Source organism: Rhinolophus sinicus, chromosome 14 (genome assembly GCF_057876585.1).
Source record: "Rhinolophus sinicus isolate RSI-liver-muscle chromosome 14, RSI-T2T, whole genome shotgun sequence".
Taxonomy (NCBI): domain Eukaryota; kingdom Metazoa; phylum Chordata; class Mammalia; order Chiroptera; family Rhinolophidae; genus Rhinolophus; species Rhinolophus sinicus.
This window is the reverse complement of record NC_142514.1, coordinates 70,170,364-70,192,128: the sequence shown is the minus strand read 5'-3', so window position 1 is coordinate 70,192,128 and position 21,765 is coordinate 70,170,364. Positions and strand designations below refer to the sequence as shown.

Here is a 21,765-nt window from a genome sequence, read left to right as displayed (position 1 = left end):
AGGGTATATTGACAAGTAAAAGGGGGTGGTACCTTATTCTGAGGTAAAAGACAAGGTTTCGAAGTGAATGGAGATGTAAACAACGAATTTAAATTTAGATCCTTCGTGCTTCATAAAGGTTAGGCTGTTTGATTGGGACTGCAAAGAACTGCATGGTGAAGAAAGTTGAAGAAAGGCATGAATAGAGGAATATTATTAGAGACGTGATTGGAGATGAAGAAGGTTGTCAAGCATCGCATGTAGCATAATCTGCTCTTTTTATTTCATGGAGAAATTTGTTCTGACCTACATTTTTACAGTTTTTTTGACACATAATTTACATACTATACAATTCACCCATTTGAAGTGTATAACTCAATGGTTTTGAGTATTTTCACAGATATGTGCAACCATCATCATTGTCAATTTTAGAACATTTTCATCACTTCAAAAAGAAACCTTGTACCCTTTAGCTATCGCTTCCTGCCCCTCCATTCTTCCCAGCCCTAAGAAATCAATGATCAACTTTCTGTCTATAGATAGTGCCTATTCTGGACATTTCATGTAAGTGGAATATATGTGGTATTTTGTGACTGGCTTCCTTCATTTAGCATAATTTTTCAAAGTGAACCCATGTTATAGAATGTAGCAGTACTTCATTCCTTTTTAGAGCTGTGACTTAATTTTTTTAAATATAAATTTAATTGCAAACTGCTTATACCATTGAACTAAGCTCTTTTGGATATCTTTATTGAAATGTTCCTACTTTATTTTAGTCACTTGTCTTAGTGAAAATATAAATATTTTTCATAAAGTTGTCAACTTGATATCCTGTATTACTCATAAAACAGGATTATTATTTCAAGAAAATAGCCTAGTTGTTAAACAAAAGGCTTCCATGAATATTTTATTTTTTGGCATTACTTTAGCATATTAATCAAAATGCCATTTTAATAGCAGTGAAAAAGTTATGACATGATTTAAATGTATTTGACTCTGAGCCACAAATCAATGATACATTTTCCTAGCTTAATTAAATGCTGTCTCTCAGGCCTCCGGGGCATTAATGTAATTTTCTGGTTCTAATATTTACTTACATTTTCTTGGTATATGTCCTTGTACCTACCCATAGCACACTAAAGGTATATAAAAAGTATTTTTTCAACTCCATGAGTCCTCCATCTCCTTAAAAAAACAAAACAAGTTCAGTATGATGTCTTTACTGATATTCTATGCTTCTAATTTCCTGGCTTTATTTTAAGCATTGTTAAATATTTTAATTTTGTTTTGTGAAGTAATATACTGTTCCATTTATTATAGCTGTGTCACAAACCACCATAAAACTTAGTAGCTTAAAACAATCATTTTAGCACGTGCGTGGATTCTGGGGGTCAGGCATTTGGGCAGAGCGTTGTGAGGAGGGCTGGTCTGTGCTTCGTAATGCCTGGGAGGGCTCGGCGGCTGCCACTGACTTTATCTGGCACCTGGAATCATTTGGTGGTGTATTCACATTCATGTCTGGTGTTGACGCTGGGACTTCAGCTAGATTCTTAGCCAGAACACCTCGATTTGGCCTCTCCATGTGGTTTCTGTGTGGGCTAGTTGAAGCTTCTTAACAGCATGGTAGCTGGGTTCCAAGAATGAGCCACGGTAACCACTTGTGATGTACACTGTTGGTTGAGACAGTCAAAAAGCTCTGCTCAGGTTCAAGAGGAGGGGACACAGAGTCCACTACTCAATGGGAAGATGCGGGATAGGCAGTGCGGCCATGTATGGGTTGAATTGTGTCCGTCCCCAAAAGGTATGTTGAAATCTTAACCCCCAGTACCTCAGAATGTGACTTTATTAGGAAATAGGATTGTTGCAAAGGTAATTAGAGGAGAAGACACAGACACCTGAGGTATGAATGCCATGTGACAATGGAGGTGGAGAGAAGTGCTTGAAGTGCTGCAGCTACGAGCCAAGAAACCATAGGATTGCTGGCAGGCCACCAGAAGCTAGGAAGAGGCGGGGAAGGATGCTTCCTACAGATTTTAGAGGGAGAACGATCATGCTGATGCTTTGATTTTGGACTTCTAGCGTTCAGAACTGTGAGACAATACGTTTCTGCTGTGTTAAGCCACCCAATATGTGATGCTTTGTTACGGAAGTTCTAGGAAGCTAATATAGGCCATCTTTGGAAAATACACTCTGCTACAGATGTGTTGTAAAAATTATTCTATAGCTTTTTCTCTTCTCCATTTGTATCTGGTATTGATATCTACTTATTTTTCTCATCTGTACTTTTTTATAGCCAACAGAAACTTACCAGGAGGGGCTTTTTTAATAGCCATCAGACTAATATATATGTTAACATTTTTTGGTGAATGAATACAAAACATTAAAAATTATTAGTGTATATAGCTGCGAAAGAAAGTTGGAATAGGAGTTACATTCATCGAAATATGCTGTTTAACAATCAAAATTAATCAAAAGTTTTAAGGGAATATTAGTCGAGTGCCTACTATTTACATAGCGTTGTTCTTAAACCAGCAAGATTTAAGAAAAGAGTAGTATCTTTGACCTATTATACTATTTTGGGTTACAATATGAATATATATGAAATCATATTTTTAAGTAACTAAGAGGTAGTACCTCTAAGTAGTTAGTGCTGTAACAATATAAGGATAATTATGACATACACCATAGGGTTGTAGAGGTTACATTAGGTGATGACATCAAGTATTTGAGTGTGAGTGCTCAGTAAATATTAACTGTTATCTTTATTAATGAATGTAAAATTATTTAATATAGATGAAAATTACCAAAGAAATGGAGAGAAAAGTGAGATAGAACATGCAGTTACTTACACTTTAAAGAATGAGTACTGTTTGGAAACTGCCGCATTTCTCAGAATATGTCTTGCAGGTAATGGTGAAAAAAGGATTTCTAGTTGTTCAAGTTTGGAAAGTGCATTCCTCTATCTTCTATCCTGACAGTATACAATATATAGTTATGTCCCTGAGAAGTCCTATAATAAAAAAATATTTCTCTTAATGTACAGGACTTCAGCTTTCAGTAATATGGTTCATTACATAGCTTGGAAAAACTCTTCTTATATAAAACATTGTGAAATGCAGTTGTCCTTTTAAATGCAAAGTTGTATTTCCAAAAAAGTAAGGGAATTGCCCCTGGGCCAAAAACAGCCAGAAACTGGAAACCAGATTGCCTTGAAACCCACCTGTGTTTTGTGTGAATTATTTACTTTTTGGAGTTTTTTGAATAATCAAAGACTGAAGTAGCTATGTTAATTTCAGACAAAGCCAACTTGAAAAGAAGGAAAATATTTAAGCATTACATAATGACAAAGGGGTCAGTTCTCCAAGAAGATATAATAGTTAGTGAGGCAAAAACTAATAGAATTTCAAGGAGAAATAGACAAATTACCATTATAGTTGGAGACTGTAGCACTTCTCTTTCAGTAATTTATAGATACAGATGTAAGAAAACTGGTAAGGATATAGTTGAGCAGCACTACCAATCAACTAGCTTTAATTGACATTTTTAGAATTTTTTTTATCCAACACCAGCAGAACACACATTCTTCACGGGCTCAGGTGTAACAGTTACCAAGATGGACTACATGCTGGGCCATAAAACACACCTTAATGTGTGCTCTCAGACCACAATGAAATTAAGTTAGAATAACAGGAAGATAGTTGGGAAATATTAAAATACTTGGATATTAAACAACACACTTATAAATAACACATAGGTAAAAAAAGGTCTCAAGAAAATTTAAAATACTTTGAGTTAAAAGAAACGAAGAGCAGCAAAAGTAGTGCTTAGAGGTTAATTTATAGCACAGAATGTATATATTAGAAAAGAAGCTAGATATAAAATCAGTAATCTAAATTTCTACCTTAAGGAACTAGAGAAAAATAACAACACAAACCTTTAAGCATGTAAAAGACATAATAAAATTTAGAGCAGAAATAAATAAAATTGAAAACAGGAGGACAATAGAGAAAATCAATGAAGCTCAAAGCTGAGTCTTTGAAAAGATCAACAAAATTGACAAGCCTCCAGCCAGGGTAACGAGGACCAAAAGAGAGAAGACACAGATTGCTGATGCAGTTTGACCCTTGAACAATGCAGCAGGTTGGGGGCGCTGACCTGCCATGCAGCTGAAAATACATGTATAACTTTTGACTCCTTAAAATCTTAACTATAGTCCCTTGGTATCTCGGGGGGGATTGGTTCCAGGATACCACAGATACCAAATTTTTGGGTGCTCAAGTCCCGTATATAAAATGGCATAAGTGAATGCATACAGTTGCCCTCTACATCCAAGGATTGGAAATACTGTTTTTGATCCTTGGATGGTTGAATCTGTGGATGCAAAACCTGGGGATACAGAGGGCTGACTGTATATTTATTGAAAAAAATTCATGTTGAAGTGGACCCGTGCCGTTCAAATAGTGTGTGTTGTTCAAGGGTCAATTGTGTAAGGATTGAAAGAGGTAAGTTTTTTAAAAAATGTGATTGTGGTAAAATACGTATAACATAAGATTTACTATTTTTAAGTGTATAGTTCAGTGGAGTCCAGTTTATCTAATTTTTTCATTTTTGTCTATGCTTTTGGTGTCCTATTTAAGAAATGATTATCATGAAGCTGTTTCCCTGTGTTTTCGTCTAAGAATTTTATAGTTTTAGCGCGTAGGTTTAGGTGTTTGATCCATTTTGAGTTAAGAGCTAGGTCTTTTAAGGAGTCTTAATCTTGGATTTTTTATTTCTAAAATGAAGACATTACCTGTCCTACAGAATTAGGAGCATTAAGTGAGTTAAGTAATATGAAAAATCATAAAAAAGCTAAATTGTTCAGTCAGCCTTGATATTATAAAACAAGCTACCCCAACAATGATTAAAAATGACTATAACAGCTTAGTTATCTGAATTGTGTCATTTTTTTTTCTTTGTTTAATAAAATCAAATGAAGTTAGTGTCTCATTTGAAGGCATTTTTGGAACGTAAAGTTTGTTGTATAGTAAAATCCTGATCAACTGTCTAGAACCTCCAGCCTTCAGGAATCATTCTGAATCAAGAAGTTTCAAAAGTAAACGTGATAGTGATGGGAATGAGAATGTTTTGCAGCTCCTAATTCTTCATCTCTCAGATGCTCCTCAGTCTACTGTAATCTGATTTTGGTGTTTTTTTTTATGGTGAAATGGACAAATTTTTAGAAACGTAATATCCTTCCTAGACTGAATCATGGAGAACTGGAAAATCTAAGTAGACTAATCAACAGTAAGGAAATTGAAACAATCATCCAAAACCTCCCAGAAGTAAAAGTCCAAGACCAGATAACTTCACTAGTGAATTTTACCAAACATTCAAAGAGGATTTAATACCTCCTCAAACTCTTCCAAAAAAATTGAAGAAGAGGCAATACTTCCTAACTCATTTTATGAGGCCAACATTATTACCCTGATACCAAAACCTGATAAGCATAATACAAAAAAACTACAGACCAATATCTCTGATGAACAGATGCAAAAATCCTAAACAAGATACTCCTAGCAAATCAAATACAACAATACGTTAAAAAGATCAAGTGGGGTTCATTCCAGGGGCACAAAGATGGTTCAACGTATGCCAATTGATCACTGTGATGCCTCACATAAAATAAAAGATAAAAATCATATGATTATGTCAATAGATGCAGAAAAAGCATTTGACAAGATAAAACATACATTTATTTATGATTAAAACACTTAATAAAGTGGGTATAGAAGGAAAGTACCTCAACATAATAAAAGCCATATATGACATACCCTCAGTTAATATACTTAATGGTAGAAAAGTGAAAGCTTTTCCTTTAAAATCAGGATCAAGACAGGGATGCCCCCATCACCATTGTTATTCAACATATAAGGTGTGATCAAAACATATGGTGAATGTTTTAAAATATTATTATAGTAAAATACACAGTCCCATTAATCCCCCTCAAAATACTCCCCCTCACTTCAAATACACCATTCTTGCCACTTTCTGAAGCAGTTCTGGAAGTCCTCTTTTGTGAGTGTCTTTAGTTGCACTGTTGTGGCTGCCTCAATGTCCTGAATCATTTTGACTTTGAATGCTGCTGCCCAGTGCCATTCAATGGAAAGGCAGGGATCTTCAATAGGGGAAATGTACTTCAAACGTTAGTAATGGTGTGTGACAAGTTTCAGCTTGTTCGGTGCAGTCAGTTGGGTGTGAGCTATGGTTGAGAGAAGGTGTGTTTTAAAGTGTGCCGTAAATCATTCTCCGTCATGACAACCCTCCGTGTCACACATCGCTTCTGGTATATGGCAATTTCTGTCAAATAAAAACATTACAGTGTGTCCTTGTCCACCTTATTCACTGGATCGGCGCCAGGCAACTTCTGGCTCTTTTACAAAGTCAAAATGATTCAGGACATCAAGGCAGCCACGACAGCACAACTAAAGACACTCACGAAAGAGGACTTCCAGAATTGCTTCAGAAAGAGGCAAAAAAGATGGGATAAGTGTGTTCCAAGCGAGGGGAAGTATTTTGAGGGGAATTAATGGCAATGTCTTTTACTGTAATAATTTTTTTTATGTAAACATTCACCATATTGTTTGTTCACACCTCGTATATATACACATTGGAATACTACTCGGCCATAAGAAAAGATGAAATACTGCCATTTGCGACGACATAGATGGATCTCGTGATTTTCATGCTAAGTGAAATAAGTCAGACAGAAAAAGTCAAGAAGCATATGACTTCACACATATGTGGGATATAAAATGGAAAGCAGCAAAGAACAAGACAAACAAAGAAACAAAAAGTCATAGACACAGACAACAGTTTAGTGGTTGTCAGAAAAAAAAGTGGTAGAAGAGGGAAAAGGGGATCAAATATATGGTGATGTATTATAGAAATGTACATTTGAAACCTATATAATTTTGCTAACCAGTGTCACCCCAGTAAATTTTATAAATAAAAATAGTCCTCTGGGAGTTGAAAGCATCCTTATAACTTCTAATAAAATATAAATAAAGGAACCATGATTATTTCTCATGGAGCTCCTATTCAAATATTGTAGTAATATCTAAGGCTTTTAGTAAACTTTATATTTATTTTTATTATTTATTAAGATTTTACTTTTCTAGAGCAGTTTTATGTTTAGAGCCAAATTGATTGGCAAGTACAGAGATTTCCCATATACTCTTTGCCCCAGACATGTACTTCCCCATTACCCACATTATCCACCAGGTTGCTACACGTTACAATTGAACCTACACTGACACATCATAATCATCGAAAGCTCATAGTTTACTCTTGGTGGTGTACATTCCATAGGTTTGTACAAGTGTACAATGACATGTAGCCACCATTATAATATCATACAGAGTAGTTTTCCACTGCCCTAAAAATCCTCTGGGCTCTGCCTGTTCATTCCTCCCTTCTCTCAGCCCCTGATAACCACTGATCTTTTTACTGTCTCTATAGTTTTGACTTTTCCAGAATGTCATATAGTTGGAATCATATGTTATGTACCTTTTCCAGATTGACTAAGCCATTTTAAAATTGAGAAATAATTCACATACCATAAAATTCACTCCTTTAAAGTATATAGCTCAATGGAACTTTTTATATTCACAAGGTTGTATAACCATCACCACAGTCTAATCCCAGAACATTTTCATCACTCCAGAAAGAAACCTGTACCCTTTAGCAGTCATGCCCCAACTTCCCCTCCCCCAGCCCCTTTAAGCCACTAATTTACTTTCTGTGTCTAGATTTGCCTATTCTGGACATTTTATATAAATGGAATTATACAATATGCAGCCTTTTATGTCTGATTACTAAAGCTTTTTAATGATATTTTTAATCTTTTCAAAGTATGTTCATGCTCAAAAATAAATACATAACACCTCTATGAGGTAGAGAGGAACTTTGTGACGTAATTGCATTGTCAGATTTATTATGTGTTCATGACCTCAGTTTACCATGGGATAAGGGAAAGAGGTTTAGAGGTGGCAGAGTAGAGATTTGGAAAAGTAAAGGAAAAATAGGAATTATTGATATATGAAAAATAATTCAGTCCTGTGGGATTTCTAGAACCATGAGTATTAAACTATTAAAGTGTACCTGGAATGAAATACTTCAGTTATATTTAAAAATATAAAATGTGAACATGGGTTGTTGAACCTTCAACAGTTATAGACTAAATCTCATTTCAGCAAGGTTGAAAAGATGTCAGGATTGTGCTCTTGGTTATTCTAACTCTTTAAATGGAAACCTGTTGCTACAGTATGCAGAAAGGGTATGATAAATGTATTTGTTTTAATAATTAAAGCAAATAATAGGTGTCTTTTGCCTTTGCTGCAATTAACTTGAACAGAGAACTTTTATATAATGGAAATATAAAGCATTAATTCTTGAAAGTTGTAAGTATATTCAACACTAATGGTATTAGTAAATGTAACACTTTAGGTTTTCTCTTTTAAAATGTAGTGTGCTTTTGAGATGCAAATTAGTGCCATGTTCACAATTGAATTTGTAGTTGTAACTATGTAGAGAAGCTCAATAGGGTAACAAATCACAGTAGGCTATTTTGTTGTCCACTCTGGCTCCTGCCTTTTCCCTGGCATAAAGGAAGTTTTGGCTAAATTATTCCTGGGTTCCTATCTGGCCTTTTGCCCTTATGAACTGTGCTCTTGGTCTATGCATTGGTGAGGACTTCTTTTACCCAGAAACCAAAATGATCTGCCCTATGCTTCTTTTCTTTGGTTCCCATACTTCATCCTGTTTGTTTTTCTTGGGGGCTTTTCCCTCAACAGTAAGAGCCTCCATCCTTTCTATAACATTCCCAAGGGAAATGAGTTCTAAAATGGAAAAGTTATTAAAAATGAAAATAAGAGGTATCTTTAGGTTAATATAATTCTTGCTACTATTCAGCACTTGTAATCAAATGTTTGTCTTAGAAGTTCCAGCCTCATGTTGAGTAGCTTAACTAATGCCGTAGAATCCCTTTTGCATGTTATCCTTTACCTATATTGAATCTTCTGCTGGGTTTAGGTGGAGGAAGGGGGCAGGGAGAGGGATAGAGAGAGAAAGAGGGTCATGTGTGTGTGTTCAGGTGAGGAGGAAAGCCTTGGGCAACCCATGAGGAGAATATTATCTGCTAAAATAGCCTGGGTGGGATTTTAATTTATGTATATGTTGGGCTTTAATTTGTGTGTGTATGAATTGCTTTTTATAACCAAGGTTGGCTGAGAATATGCTGATTCGGAAAATAATTTATCATGCTTTAATTATTTACCTATTGCATAAAATTTAAGTTCTTAAAGCACATAAAAGTACTTCGTAGTTTTCAGCTTTTATATGTCTGACTTCATAATCAAGAAGCTGTTCTATGATAGTTTTTAAAAGTACATTCTGTTAAAAATCTATTATACCTTCTTTGTTAACTCATCATTAGGAATGTTTAGTTTTATATAATCAAATATGGTTATTGTTTACATTGTTTTTCATTCCCAAAGTGATAATACCTTGTTTGAATATTATTTATATATAGTATTTCAGCTTAATTTATTGTATACATATCTGTTTAGAAGGTTGGTATGATTTATGCAAATATATAGACTTATGTACAATTCATTGAATCTTAGAGATAGGAGCGATCTTAAAGGTTTTTCTAGTTCTGGTTGCCAACTTAAAACAGAAACACACCTTCATCCAATTCTTGACATACGGCTCTAATAGCTGCTTTATTGTAGCTATTGGTAGGAAATTGCCTACCTTTTTTAAGCATCCCATTCTACCTCTGAACAGTTCTATTTGAAAATTGTACCTTCAATCTGTCTCACTGTGTTAACTCACCCGTTTATCATAATTTTGTTCCTCATTCGTTTATCATTATTTTGTTCCTCTAGAACTAGCACCTCTTCTATAAAAATACCCTTCAGTGATTTGAAGACAGATATTATGGATCTAAGTACATCTTGTTAATGTCAAGTAAACCCAGTTTTTGTTGAATTGTTATTAGTCATGTTATAGAATTTCCTTATGCTCATCACCTAATGGACATGTTTGAATTCCTTGGTTTTCAAATGTTTTTGACTATAACCCCAATAAAAAATACATTTTATATCTCAACTTACTACACCCATATATATACATACATGTAAGTACATAGCTTTAATACATATATGTAACTGAAACAAAAATTTCATAAGACAATATATCTTTACACTGACATTTTCCATTCTTTTTCATTATTAAAAAATGCTAGTGTTACCTATTAAATTGATTTTATCACTCCCTGATGGATTTCAACCAATAATTTGTAAAACACTGATCTAGTTTTTAATCATGAGGCAGAATTGAAACAGTTTCCAAAAGCTGGATGTTAGGATAATTATTGCTAAAACAGATTTTACCTTGATCACCTCAAAGAGAATATTCTGATGGTTTTTAAGTAAAACTTAACAGGATTATCAAGTTCTTGGTAATGAATACCGTAAAACTACAACACATGGAACTCTTCTTTTTCTCCTTAGGTGGCGACAGACAAGGTTGCAGAAAAGCTGAGTTCTACTCTCTCATGGGTGAAGAACACGGTATCACACACAGTCAGTCAGATGGCCAGTCAGGTGGCAAGTCCATCTGCTTCATTACATACTACATCGTCATCTCCGACGCTATCAACGCCAGCCCTCTCACCCTCTTCCCCGTCACAGTTGAGTCCAGACGAGGTAGAACTCCTGGCTAAACTGGAGGAACAGAATAGGTGAGTGAAGTTGCTTGGCTTTTCTCTCTCTGGTTATGTAGACTCAACTATTTCTATATATCTTCCATAATCAAAATTTTAAATATTTACTCTTATTAAGAATGTTTGTTTTCTAGTTTTGGCTCCTTGTTCATCAACATTGCTTAACAAAAGTATTCAAGTCTTTTTTGGAGGAGTTGGGCTAAAATTGTCTGCTGACTCAGATAGCTTTAGATATTTATTTTCTTAATATAGAGTATTCCCTAAATTCTTCCTGAATTTTAGAAAAAATTTAAAAATGTGAATAGAAGTACCATTTTTGTTTTAAACTCTCTAAATAGTCCCCATTGGTTAATGTAAAATAATTTAATTTTGGACGGATATCTGGTTTGTAATTTAGAGTGGGAAATCTCTTCATAAATTTATTCATGGATGGCAAAGTATCCTTTTCTGACAATGGGTATGAAATAGAATAGTTGTTTACTCTGCCAGGAATGTGTACTCTGGACTCTGTGTGCCCCTTTACTATATTATTATCAGAAGCTCTCTAGGGCATCAGCTACAAAAGAATTATTGAGGAGCAACCTTTTGTAGTCTGTCAAGATCTATATCACCGCTGGCTTTAACGGTAATAACAGATAATTTCTAACAGCCTTTTTGACATATAATTGACATAATAGAAAAGTACACATACTTAATAATTTGATAAATTTGACTTCTGTTAAATTATCACCAAAATCAAGAAAATGAACATATCCGTATTCCCCTTCTTATTCCCAGGCAGCCATTGATCTGCTTTCAGTTACTGTAGATTGTTGCCTCGTAGCTGCTAACCGTCTGTTCCCTGCGCCTTCCCCGTGACATCACAAGGAAGTGTCTCGGAAAGCCGAGACCGGATGGAATAATGTCGATAAAGCTTCCTTGGGGGAGTGTCCCGGAAAGCTGGGAACCGATGGAATAATATCGGTCAGGCTCTCTTATCTGATGGTTTCAGTACAGTGATCCATCCCCTGGGGTTGTGCCTGTGTGTGAAGGCACAGGACGTATTGGAGCACAATGGGGACTTTCGGGAAGAACAGCCAGTCAGGCATGTGACTCGTGGGACTTTCGGGAAGAACAGCCAGTCAGGCATGTGACTCGTGGACCATGGAAAAATCAAACTTTGCTTTCTTGTATGATTACTAACAGAAGCCATGCGTTGGCCCGATTTGGGGCTCAGTCCTTGAGGCTTGAGTCCCTTGGCCCCGCTTGTACTCTACTCGTAGCTACTGTCTTTCTTAACCCTGCGCCTCCCGTCTCGCTTCACACTGCTCTTGTTGTGCTGGACATGACAGTAAATTAGTTTGCATTTTCTAGAATTTTATAGAACTGGCGTCATACAGTATGTACTCATTTAATGGATTGTTTCGCTCAGCATAATTATTTTGAGATTCATCCATGTTGTAGCATGTTGAACTATATGAATAATTCGTTTCTTTTATTGTTTAGTAGCTTTCCATTGTATGGGTGTACCACAGTTTACCTGCTCACCTGTTGTTAGGAAATGCTATACACATTTGTATATAAACCTTTGTATCTATGTATGCTTTCATTTCTCCTGGGCAAATACCTAGGGATTCGATGGCTGGTTTATATGGTAGGTGTACATTTAACTGTCAAATGGTTTACTAAGATTCTATACTTTTCACATTCCCACCATCAGTGTATAAACATTTCCTAAAAACAAAAAACGAAAAATAACATTTCCTGTATATCCCTACCAACCCTTGGTATGGTCAATATTTTTTAATTTTAGCTATTCTAATAGGTCTTGGTATCTTTTGGGTTTTTAAAAAATTTTCAATTATACTTGACATACACTATTACATTAATTTCAGGTGTACAACATAGTGATTAGACATTTATAGATTTCACGAAGTAATCACCCCAATAAGTAATACTCATCTGACCCCATACATAATTATTATAATATTGTTGACTAAATTCCCTATACTGTACTTTACTTCCCCATGACTATTTTTATAACTGGCAATTTGTACTTCTTAATTCCTTTCACCTTTTTTACTCATCTCCCAACCCCACTCCCATCTGGCCACCATAAATTTGTTCTCTATATCTAGGAGTTTGTTTCTGTTTTGTTTGTTTATTTTGTGTTTTAGATTCCAGATGTAAGTAAAATCATTTGATATTTGTCTTTCTCTGTCTGACTTATTTCACTTAACATTGTAATACCCTCTAGGTCCATCCATTGTTGTTGCAAATGGTAAGATTTCATTCTTTTTCTTATGTCTGAGTAACATTCCATTGTATAGATGTACCACATCTTCTTTATCCAGTTGTCTATCTTTGGACACTTAGGTTGCTTCCATCTTGGCTATTGTAAATAATGCTGCAATGAACATAGGGGTGCATCTATGTTTTAAAGTTTGTGTTTTGGATTTCTCCGGATAAATACCCAGAATTGGGATTGCTGGGTCATATGGTAGTTCTATTTTTTTATTTTTGTTTTTGAAGAAACCATACTGTTTTCCATAGTAGCTGCATCAGTTTGCAATCCCATCAACAGTGCGTGAGGGTTCCCTTTTCTCTACATCTTTGCCAACACTTGTTTGTTGATTTATTGATGATATCCATTCTGACAGGTGTGAGGTGATATCTTATTTTGATTTTAATTTGCATTTCTCTGATGATTAGTGACATTGAGCATCTTTTCCTGTCTATTGGCCATCTGAGTGTCCTCTTTGGAGAAATGTCAGTCAGGTCCTCTGCCCATTTTTTAATTGGATTGTTTGTTTTTTTGGTGTTAACTTGTACGAGTTCCTAATATGTTTTGGATATTGACCCCTTATTTTATGTATTATTGGTGAATATCTTCTCCCATTCAGTAGGTTGTCTTTTTGTCTTGTTAATGGTTTCTTTTGCTGTGCAAAACTTTTTAGTTTGATGTAATTCTGTTTGTTTATTTTTTCCTTTGTTTCCCTTGTCTGGGGAGACATACCCCAAAAGATATTGCTAAGAGTGATGTCAAAGAGTTTACTGCCCATATTTTCTTGTAGGATTTTTTTTTTTTTTTTTTTTTTTTTTTGCTTCAGGTGTTACATTTTAAGTATTTAATCCATTTTGAATTTATTTTGTATAGAGTATAAAAAAGAGGTCCAATTTCATTTATATGCATGTATCTGTCCAGTTTTCCCAACACCATTTATTGAAGACTGTCTTTACTCCATTGTATATTCTTGCCTCCTTTGTCAGATATTAGTTGACCATATAGGCTGGGGTGGTATCTTGTGGTTTTAACTTGCATTTTCTAATAGTATTGAGCGTCTTTTTATGTGCTTATTTGCCATTCTTTCACAAAATGTCTGTTTGAAATTTTTGCCCATTTAAAATAATTAAGTTGTTTGCTTTTTTCGTTTTATTTATTTTATTTTTTTGCTTTCTTACTTTGTTTTTAGAGTTCTTTATATATTTCAGATACAAGTCTTTTATCAGATGTATGCTTTTCAAGCATTTTTTTCCCAACTCTGAATTTTCGTTCTCTTAACATCATCTTTTGAAGAGCAAAAGTTTTAGATTTGAAGTCCAGTTTGAAATTGTTCTTTTATGGATTGTACTTTTGATGACTCAAAGTTACACAGATTGACTCCTATATTATACTTAGAAATTTAATAGTTTTAAGTTTTACATTTAGGTCTATGATCCAATTTGAGTTAATTTTGTATGTGGAGCAAAGTATAGATCAAAGTACATTTTTTGAATGTGCATATTTAATTGTTTCTGTACCATTTGGGAAAAGCTATCCTTTCTTCCCTTATTACTTTTGTACTTTTGTCAATAATCAGTTGTCCATACGAAGTGTGATTAAACAATATGGTGAATGTTTAAATAAAAAAAAAAGTATTACAGTAAAAGATACATTGCCATTAATCCCCCTCAAAATACTCCCCCTCACTTTGAACACACTTATCCCGTAATTCTTGCCACTTTCTGAAACAGTTCTGGAAGTTCTTTTTTGTGTTTCTTTAGTTGCACTGTGGTGGTTGCCTCGATATCCTGAATCATTTTGACTCTGGGGAAGAGCCAGAAGTAACACGGTCCCGGATCTGGTGAATAAAGTGGATGAGGACACATCATAATGTTTTTATTTGACAGAAATTGCCATATATCAGAAGTGATATGTGACACGGAGCGTTGTTGCGATGGAGGATAATTTATGATACACTTTAAAACACACCTTCTCTCAACCGTAGCTCACACCCGACTGACTGCACGGAACAAGTTGAAACTTGTCACACATTGTTACTAAGGTTCGGCATGCTGCCTCCGTATTGAAGATCCCTGCCTTTCCGTTGGATGGCACTCAGCAGCAGCATTCACTGTATTTTGTGATCACATGGAAAGGCTTCCTCCGTGTCACACATCACTTCTGGTACGACAATTTCTGTCAAATAAAAACATTACGGTGTGTCCTCATTCATCTTATTCACTGTATCTGGCACTGTGCGACCTCTGGCTCTTTCCCAAAGTCAACATGACCATGACAGGAAAACATTTTGAATCGATTCAGGACATTGAGGCATCCACAGCAGTGCAACTAATGACACTCACAAAAGAGGACTTCCAGAACTGCTTCAGAATGTGGCAGGAATTATGGGATAAGTATGTTTGAAGTGAGGGGGAGTATTTTGAGGAAGATTAATGGCAATGTGTCTTTTACTGTAATAATTTTTTTTTATTTAAACATTCACCGTGTATTTTGATCACACCTCATATATGTACAGGCGTATTTCTCGACTCTCTTCTGTTCCATTGATCTGTTTGTCTATCTTAATGCCAATATGATACTATCTTGATTATTGTAACTTTATAGTAAAGCTTGAAATCTGATAGTGTTAATCCTCCATCTTTATTCTTTTGTTTGACTGGTTTTGGTTCTTAGCATTCCCATATGAATTGTATATAAAGTTGTTAATTTCTACAAAAACACTTTCTGAGGTTTTGATTGGAATTGCATTGAATCCCTAACAATATTGCCTTCCACCTATGAACACAATATGTTCTCATTTACTTATTACTTGTGTCTGGTATAGTTTTTATAAATTTAATTTTTGATTGTTCATTGCTGGCATATAGAGATAAAATTGCTTTAATTTTATTGATTATGTAGCCTGCAATCTTGTTAAATTCACTTGTTTTGGTAGATTTTGCTGTTTTTTAGTTTTTTAGATTCCATTAGATTTTCTATATAAATGAATATGTTGTCTGTGAGTAAAAGCACTTGTCTTTTTCCTTTCCAATTTGGATGACTTTTATCTTTTTTTCTTTTCCTTATTGCAACTGGCTAGTACCTCTAGCACAAATTTGAATGTAAGTGGTGAGCAGATGTCCTTGTTGTTAGGGTTAGGGTTTAATGTATGTATGTAGGTATTTATTGGTTTTAAGTTTTTGCCCCTTTGCTTACTACATTTGAAAAATTTTGAGCACGATCTTCTGGTTGAGGTTTTGGGAGGAGACAGTCTTCAAATATAATATGTATATTGGCAAAGTTTCTTGGATAAGATGAATTTGGAAGAGGATTGTGAAAGAGCAAAGTACAGTGTTAGGTTGTGTGAAGGTAGTTACAAATAGATCCTCAGAGAAAAGAAAGTGACAGGGACCATTAAGAAGAAAAGGAGATATTACCTGGAAAACTTAGTGGGACATGAAGCTAGGGCAGAACTAAGTTTTGAATTGCTGCTTACATGGAAAATATTTTGCATAAAAGATAACTTTTCATGCTGAACTTGTAAGTGATTAACATTGAATTTATTTTCACGGTATGATCAATAATTACTATACAACTAAAATACACAAAGCGTTGTATTGAAAACTGTTCTAAGTGAGGTATGGATGAACTTTTTTTCCAAGTAATTCACAATTTACTCCATAATATCAGATGTGCTTGGTGTATATGTTAACAAATAATAATTACTAGAGTTATTTAAAGATGTTCCTAAAGGAGATTTTTGACAAGTAAGACTTTAAAGACATAAAAGGAGCAGAAAGTTGTCACCCTTTGTTCTTGTATGGAATTAGTCAAAAATTTGTACTCTTTTGAGTTCACATTCTTCCTCTTCCCCTCTTGCTTTACCCCTTCCCCTTTTCTTTTCTCTCAATTATTGAAACCCAGAATCCATGGGAAGGACTTTTGTGTAGAGAACGGGTGAATGTAGGCACATCTTGTTTTGCCTTAGGAAAATAATCCTGTGGGAAAAACACATCTCTCTGACTCTAGTAAAAAATAAAATGACAAACACTAGGGTCTAGCTGTCCTCCCCCTGTTCTGCCCTGCTACTCCACAAACATATTAAATCCAAGGGAAAATTGTAGAAATAATAATGTAAGTTTTCTCTAGCCACTTCTATGGTTTGTAAGGTAGCTATGCAAGTTATATATGTAAAGTAAAAATTATGAGGTACAACTATTACTTGTAAGAGCAGAGATGCTTTTATTTCGTTTTTATCTTCTCCTCCCCAAGAGTGATGAGTCTCTGGTTATGTTACTTAACTCTCTTTGATTCAGAAAGTATAAAAATAGCAGTATTTTAGAAAATTTAAATTTAATAAACATGAAAATATCAAATTCTCTGAACTTTTTTCTTTCCCATAATTTTATTGCAGTTACCGATTTTTAAAAATAAGTACATCTGAAATGAAATAAGTACACCTGGCAATGTCAGAAAGATGTGAAGAAATGGTTCAATACAGTATCAAAGATCTGTTTGATGAAAGTTAATAATTCATAGCCTTAAAGTTGAAATGGGACAGCTTTTTTTGTGTGTTAAATGTACTTTTCTTTTTCATTTAAAAAATACAAGGAATTTGTATTCTCAGCTTTGGCAGAGATAAATTTAAGAAAGTATGGTTCAAGCGTAATAGCAATGCATTTTAATTAAGGAGGTGAATGTTGCTAATTTAAATTTTGAGTGGGCCATTATTTGCGTGGTTTAAAAATTGGTATTGGAGCCATGTTTGTTTCCTTTCACATTCTATTATTTGGAATCCGATTTTGCTTTTTAGCAGATTTTGGAGATGAGATGAAAATGAAACATAACGGGTTCTTTTAAACTCTAAACGTATTTTTTAAATATGGTAATCAGGAATGTTTGAAACTTTATATGTCATTGAATCTTACCAACATTTAAATCTGCACTATCCATTGTGATAGCCACTAGCCATATGTGGCAAATGAAACCTGAAATTTGGCTGATCTAAATTGTGATATGCTCTAAGAGTAAAATGTACACCAGATTTTGAAGATTTGATTTAAAAAAAAAAGAATATCTCATTAATATAAAAAAATTGATTACATATTAAAATGATATTTGGACTATATTTGATAAAATAAATTAAAATTAATTTCACCTCTTTTTACTTTAAATGTGGCTACTAGAACATTTAAAATTATCTAAGGGGCTTGTATTATATTTCTGTTGGACAATGCTGATTTAGATGATGTAACTTTCATATTATGTTTACAATTTTACCATCACAGCATTACCTCATTTTTCCTGAGGGTATGCTCTCATAACACAGCCATGAACATTAAGGAAATAAAAAATGTTTTCAAGCCTCTTTGTTAAAAACTCATGTATTTTTACTCATAGGAGAGACCGTTAGATCTTCACTTGAAACCTTTATTCTTTTTCTTTTCATTGAGGATTTAAAATTTTCATCAATTTACTGATTGCCTGAGGGATTTGATGATATAATTAATAAAAATTTATTATACTACTCTTTCTGTTACAACCAGCTTAGCTTTGGATCATCTCGTTTTAAATTAAGGAGTCCAAGAAGTTAAGTCTGCTATACTTGTCTGTCTGGAATGTCTGTATAAAGTAATCTTCAAACCATCAGTTTCTGATCAGAATTCTTGGGAGGGGTTGTGAGACTCATGTATTTGCCTTCTCTAATATCTCATCATAAAGAAACAAAAGCAAAAGCAAAACCCTGTGTGTTCAGGACTGGAGAGCTCCCTGTCATTTAAGCACCTCTCTTCTGAGTTTTCTCTAAATTGTTTCCAGTGCTAATTCTTTGTGCTTTTTCTTAATTCTCCTTTCCTTGTTTTCTGTTGCTCTGAGACATGAATTTGTGCTTGATCATGTTGATGTGAAAGGGTGTGACTGTGTGAGTCAGGCATACATTTTGTTGCTACTGATTGGCCTTTCTTTTAGCTAGCAAGCTGCTTTCTGGGCCAGCACATTCATATCCTGTTTCTTTGGTGTAACATTACAAGAGATGTTTCATGTTTGAAAAGTTACTCCCTCTGTACTAAGTGCCAGTGTGTTTAGCTTTCCAAGTGTTTTTCTCACATAACAGTTTTCTTCCTTGGCTTTCTTAGATTCTTCCTTAGCTCTTTATAAATTATGTTAGCAGTTTACATGTTACCAAATGGCATGTTGACCTGTTACTGTTTATCCTTATCTTAGTTCTGGTGTCCATAGGAAAGCATTATGCTTAGTAGGATAGGATATTTACAAAGTTTACTACAACTGTTCACAAATAATTGTCAAATTTCTGTTTGTAGACTTCACTTCTCTTCTGAGCTTCAGACTTGGCTTTTCAACTGCTGTGCTTCTTATCTACATGGATGTCCCCCAAACAGTTCAAATTCCCAATAGAGAACTCATTCTTTTTTCCCTTCTCCTTTGTATTTTTTTCAATCATAGTATTGTCAAAAGAGAGGCTTTTTCTTTGATGTTTATCAAATATGTGTTGCCACAGGCTTTATGCCCATCACGAATTGCACACTGCTATTTTTCTTAGCTAGGCATCCCCTTGGTGAGGACACGGTTCAATTCTCAGTAGCAAAGATATGGTGAAGGTCCTCTTTCCGTCTCCAGCCACCTCAGCGTGAGGCGCTATTGCCATGTCCCGCATCTGCAATGGATGGCTGTGTGCAACTGCTCCAGCGTTCTGATCAAAAGGAACAAGCAGACGTACAGCACCGAACCCAATAATCTGAAGGCCCACAACTCCTGCTACAACGGGCTGATTCTCCGCAAGACGGTGGGCGTGGCGCCAGAGGCCAACCGCAAAGGTGTGGTGGTCGTCATGATGTGGAAATCTGGCCAGCCAAAGCCGTCCACCTCCTACGTGCGGACCACCATCGACACGAACGCCCGGCACCTGTCAGCAGCTTCCTGAACATGACACGCAAGAACAAGTACCACGTGGACCTGCGCATGGCTGCCTCCTGCAGAGCCAGCACCATCCTGCGCAGCCCGGAGCCCCTGACGCTGAAGAGGAAGTGGGCTTGCCCCTCCCAGAGCTCCTGAGCACCCCCCAAAGCAATAAAGCATCAGCCGACTTTCCTCAACCAAAAAAAAAGAGAAAAAAAATATGGTGAAGGTAACCCAAGTTACTGTCTGTGTTAGCATATTCCCTGTTGTCAATTTAGTCCCTAGTCCTATTCATTAGGGAACTGGAAATGCTTTCTCTTTGCCAAATCTTGTAAGCTTCTGGAAGCAACCAATCCTAGACTTTTTCCGGCCTTCATAGTATTTGAAGCCCAAGTGATAATTGGCTTTAGCACCCTCACCTCAGATAATGTGGGGCTGTAGCCATTTGGATGCTGCCCTTGGAGCTGGAGGGATTAACAGAAACTTGGAGTTACTGAGTAGTCAGGAGACTGAACATTGTGTATTCCCCAGTTAATGGAGACCCAACCACTGATGTCTTTGTCTGGCAGTATTCTGAGAGGATTAATAAATTTGGGTTTATGAATTACTGTATAGTAGTGGCAGATAAGAAATGGCCAGGAGGCCACACAAACCTATAGGAAATGCCTTTGATTACAGAATACAATATTCCTGTTAGGCCAGTACTTTTTCCCTTTAATCTGATAAAGTTTTTCTTGTATTAGTTATAAGGAAATTATGGTAGGACGGGAAGGTAGTTGCTTTTCTTTTGCATTAAATCCATGCAAGTCAGTGAATCCACATGCTCTGGGGAGGAGGAAAATAAGTGAGCAAATCTTGAATAGACTTCTCAGTAGCCTGTGGACCTATGAGTAATGCTGTATTAACCATTTTCCCGGTTGCCAGGCTCAAGTCTTTGGATATTGTTGACATTTCCAGGCAGTGTGCTCCTTCCATTACCAATGAGAGTATTTTAATTATATTGAAACTAGGTGGCAATATGTTTAGGAGTATTCCTAAGTTGTTTCACCACAACTTTTAGCAATAAGGAATAAAACTATATGATTCTAACTATGCATTCTATAAACTCTACATATTTTTAATGAATATGTCAATTCTTTTCCTGCATACCATGACTAAGTAGTTCAGTGGGGAGAGATTTGTTGTATCAATTCAAGTATTATGTTTTCTGGAAAATGTTCTAGCTCTTTCATACAAGACTTCATTATACTTACGGCATTGAAAAAAATTCCGATGAACATAGGGGTACATAAACTTTATGGATAAATGTTTTCAGATTTTGGGAGTAGGTACCCAGAAAAAGAATTGCTAGGTCGTAGTTCTATTCTTAATTTTTTGAGGAACCTTCATACTGTTTTCCATAGTGGCTGTATCAATTTTCATTCCCATCAGCAGCTTTATTCACGCTGGCTAAGACATGGAAACAACCAAAGTGTCCTTCGATAGATTGGGTAAAGAAAATGTGGTATATATACGCAATGAATACTATTCTGCCATAAGAAAAGATGAAAAGGACCATTTGTGACAACATAGATGGATCTTGAGATTATTATGCCTAAGCGAAATAAGTCACAGAAAAAATCGAAAACCATACGACTTCACTCGTATGGGGGAAATGAAAGCAACAAAGGAACAATATAAACAAAAACTCAGACACACAGAACAGTTTAGTGGTTTCTAGAGGGTAAGGGGGGGACAGTAGAGGAGGATAAAAGGGGTCAAATATATGGTAATGGAAGGAGAAGTGACTCTGGATGGTGAACACACAGTGTAATATATAGATGATGTGTTATAGAATTGCACACTTGAAACCTGTAGAATT

The 21,765-nt window shown here is 35.4% G+C and overlaps 1 protein-coding gene across 6 annotated transcripts in view; it reads left to right on the top strand.

Annotated features, from left to right (window-relative positions):
* The window catches only part of EVI5 (ecotropic viral integration site 5), a 223,954-nt gene that overhangs the window by 45,542 nt on the left and 156,647 nt on the right, over window positions 1–21,765 (top strand). For all 6 annotated transcript variants that reach the window (XM_088791322.1, XM_019752853.3, XM_019752838.3 and 3 more), the window contains exon 2: window positions 10,536–10,765. In XM_088791322.1, the coding sequence (XP_088647448.1) occupies window positions 10,617–10,765 (149 nt within the window). In that variant the 5' untranslated portion in view covers window positions 10,536–10,616. The remainder of the gene's footprint in view (window positions 1–10,535; window positions 10,766–21,765) is intronic.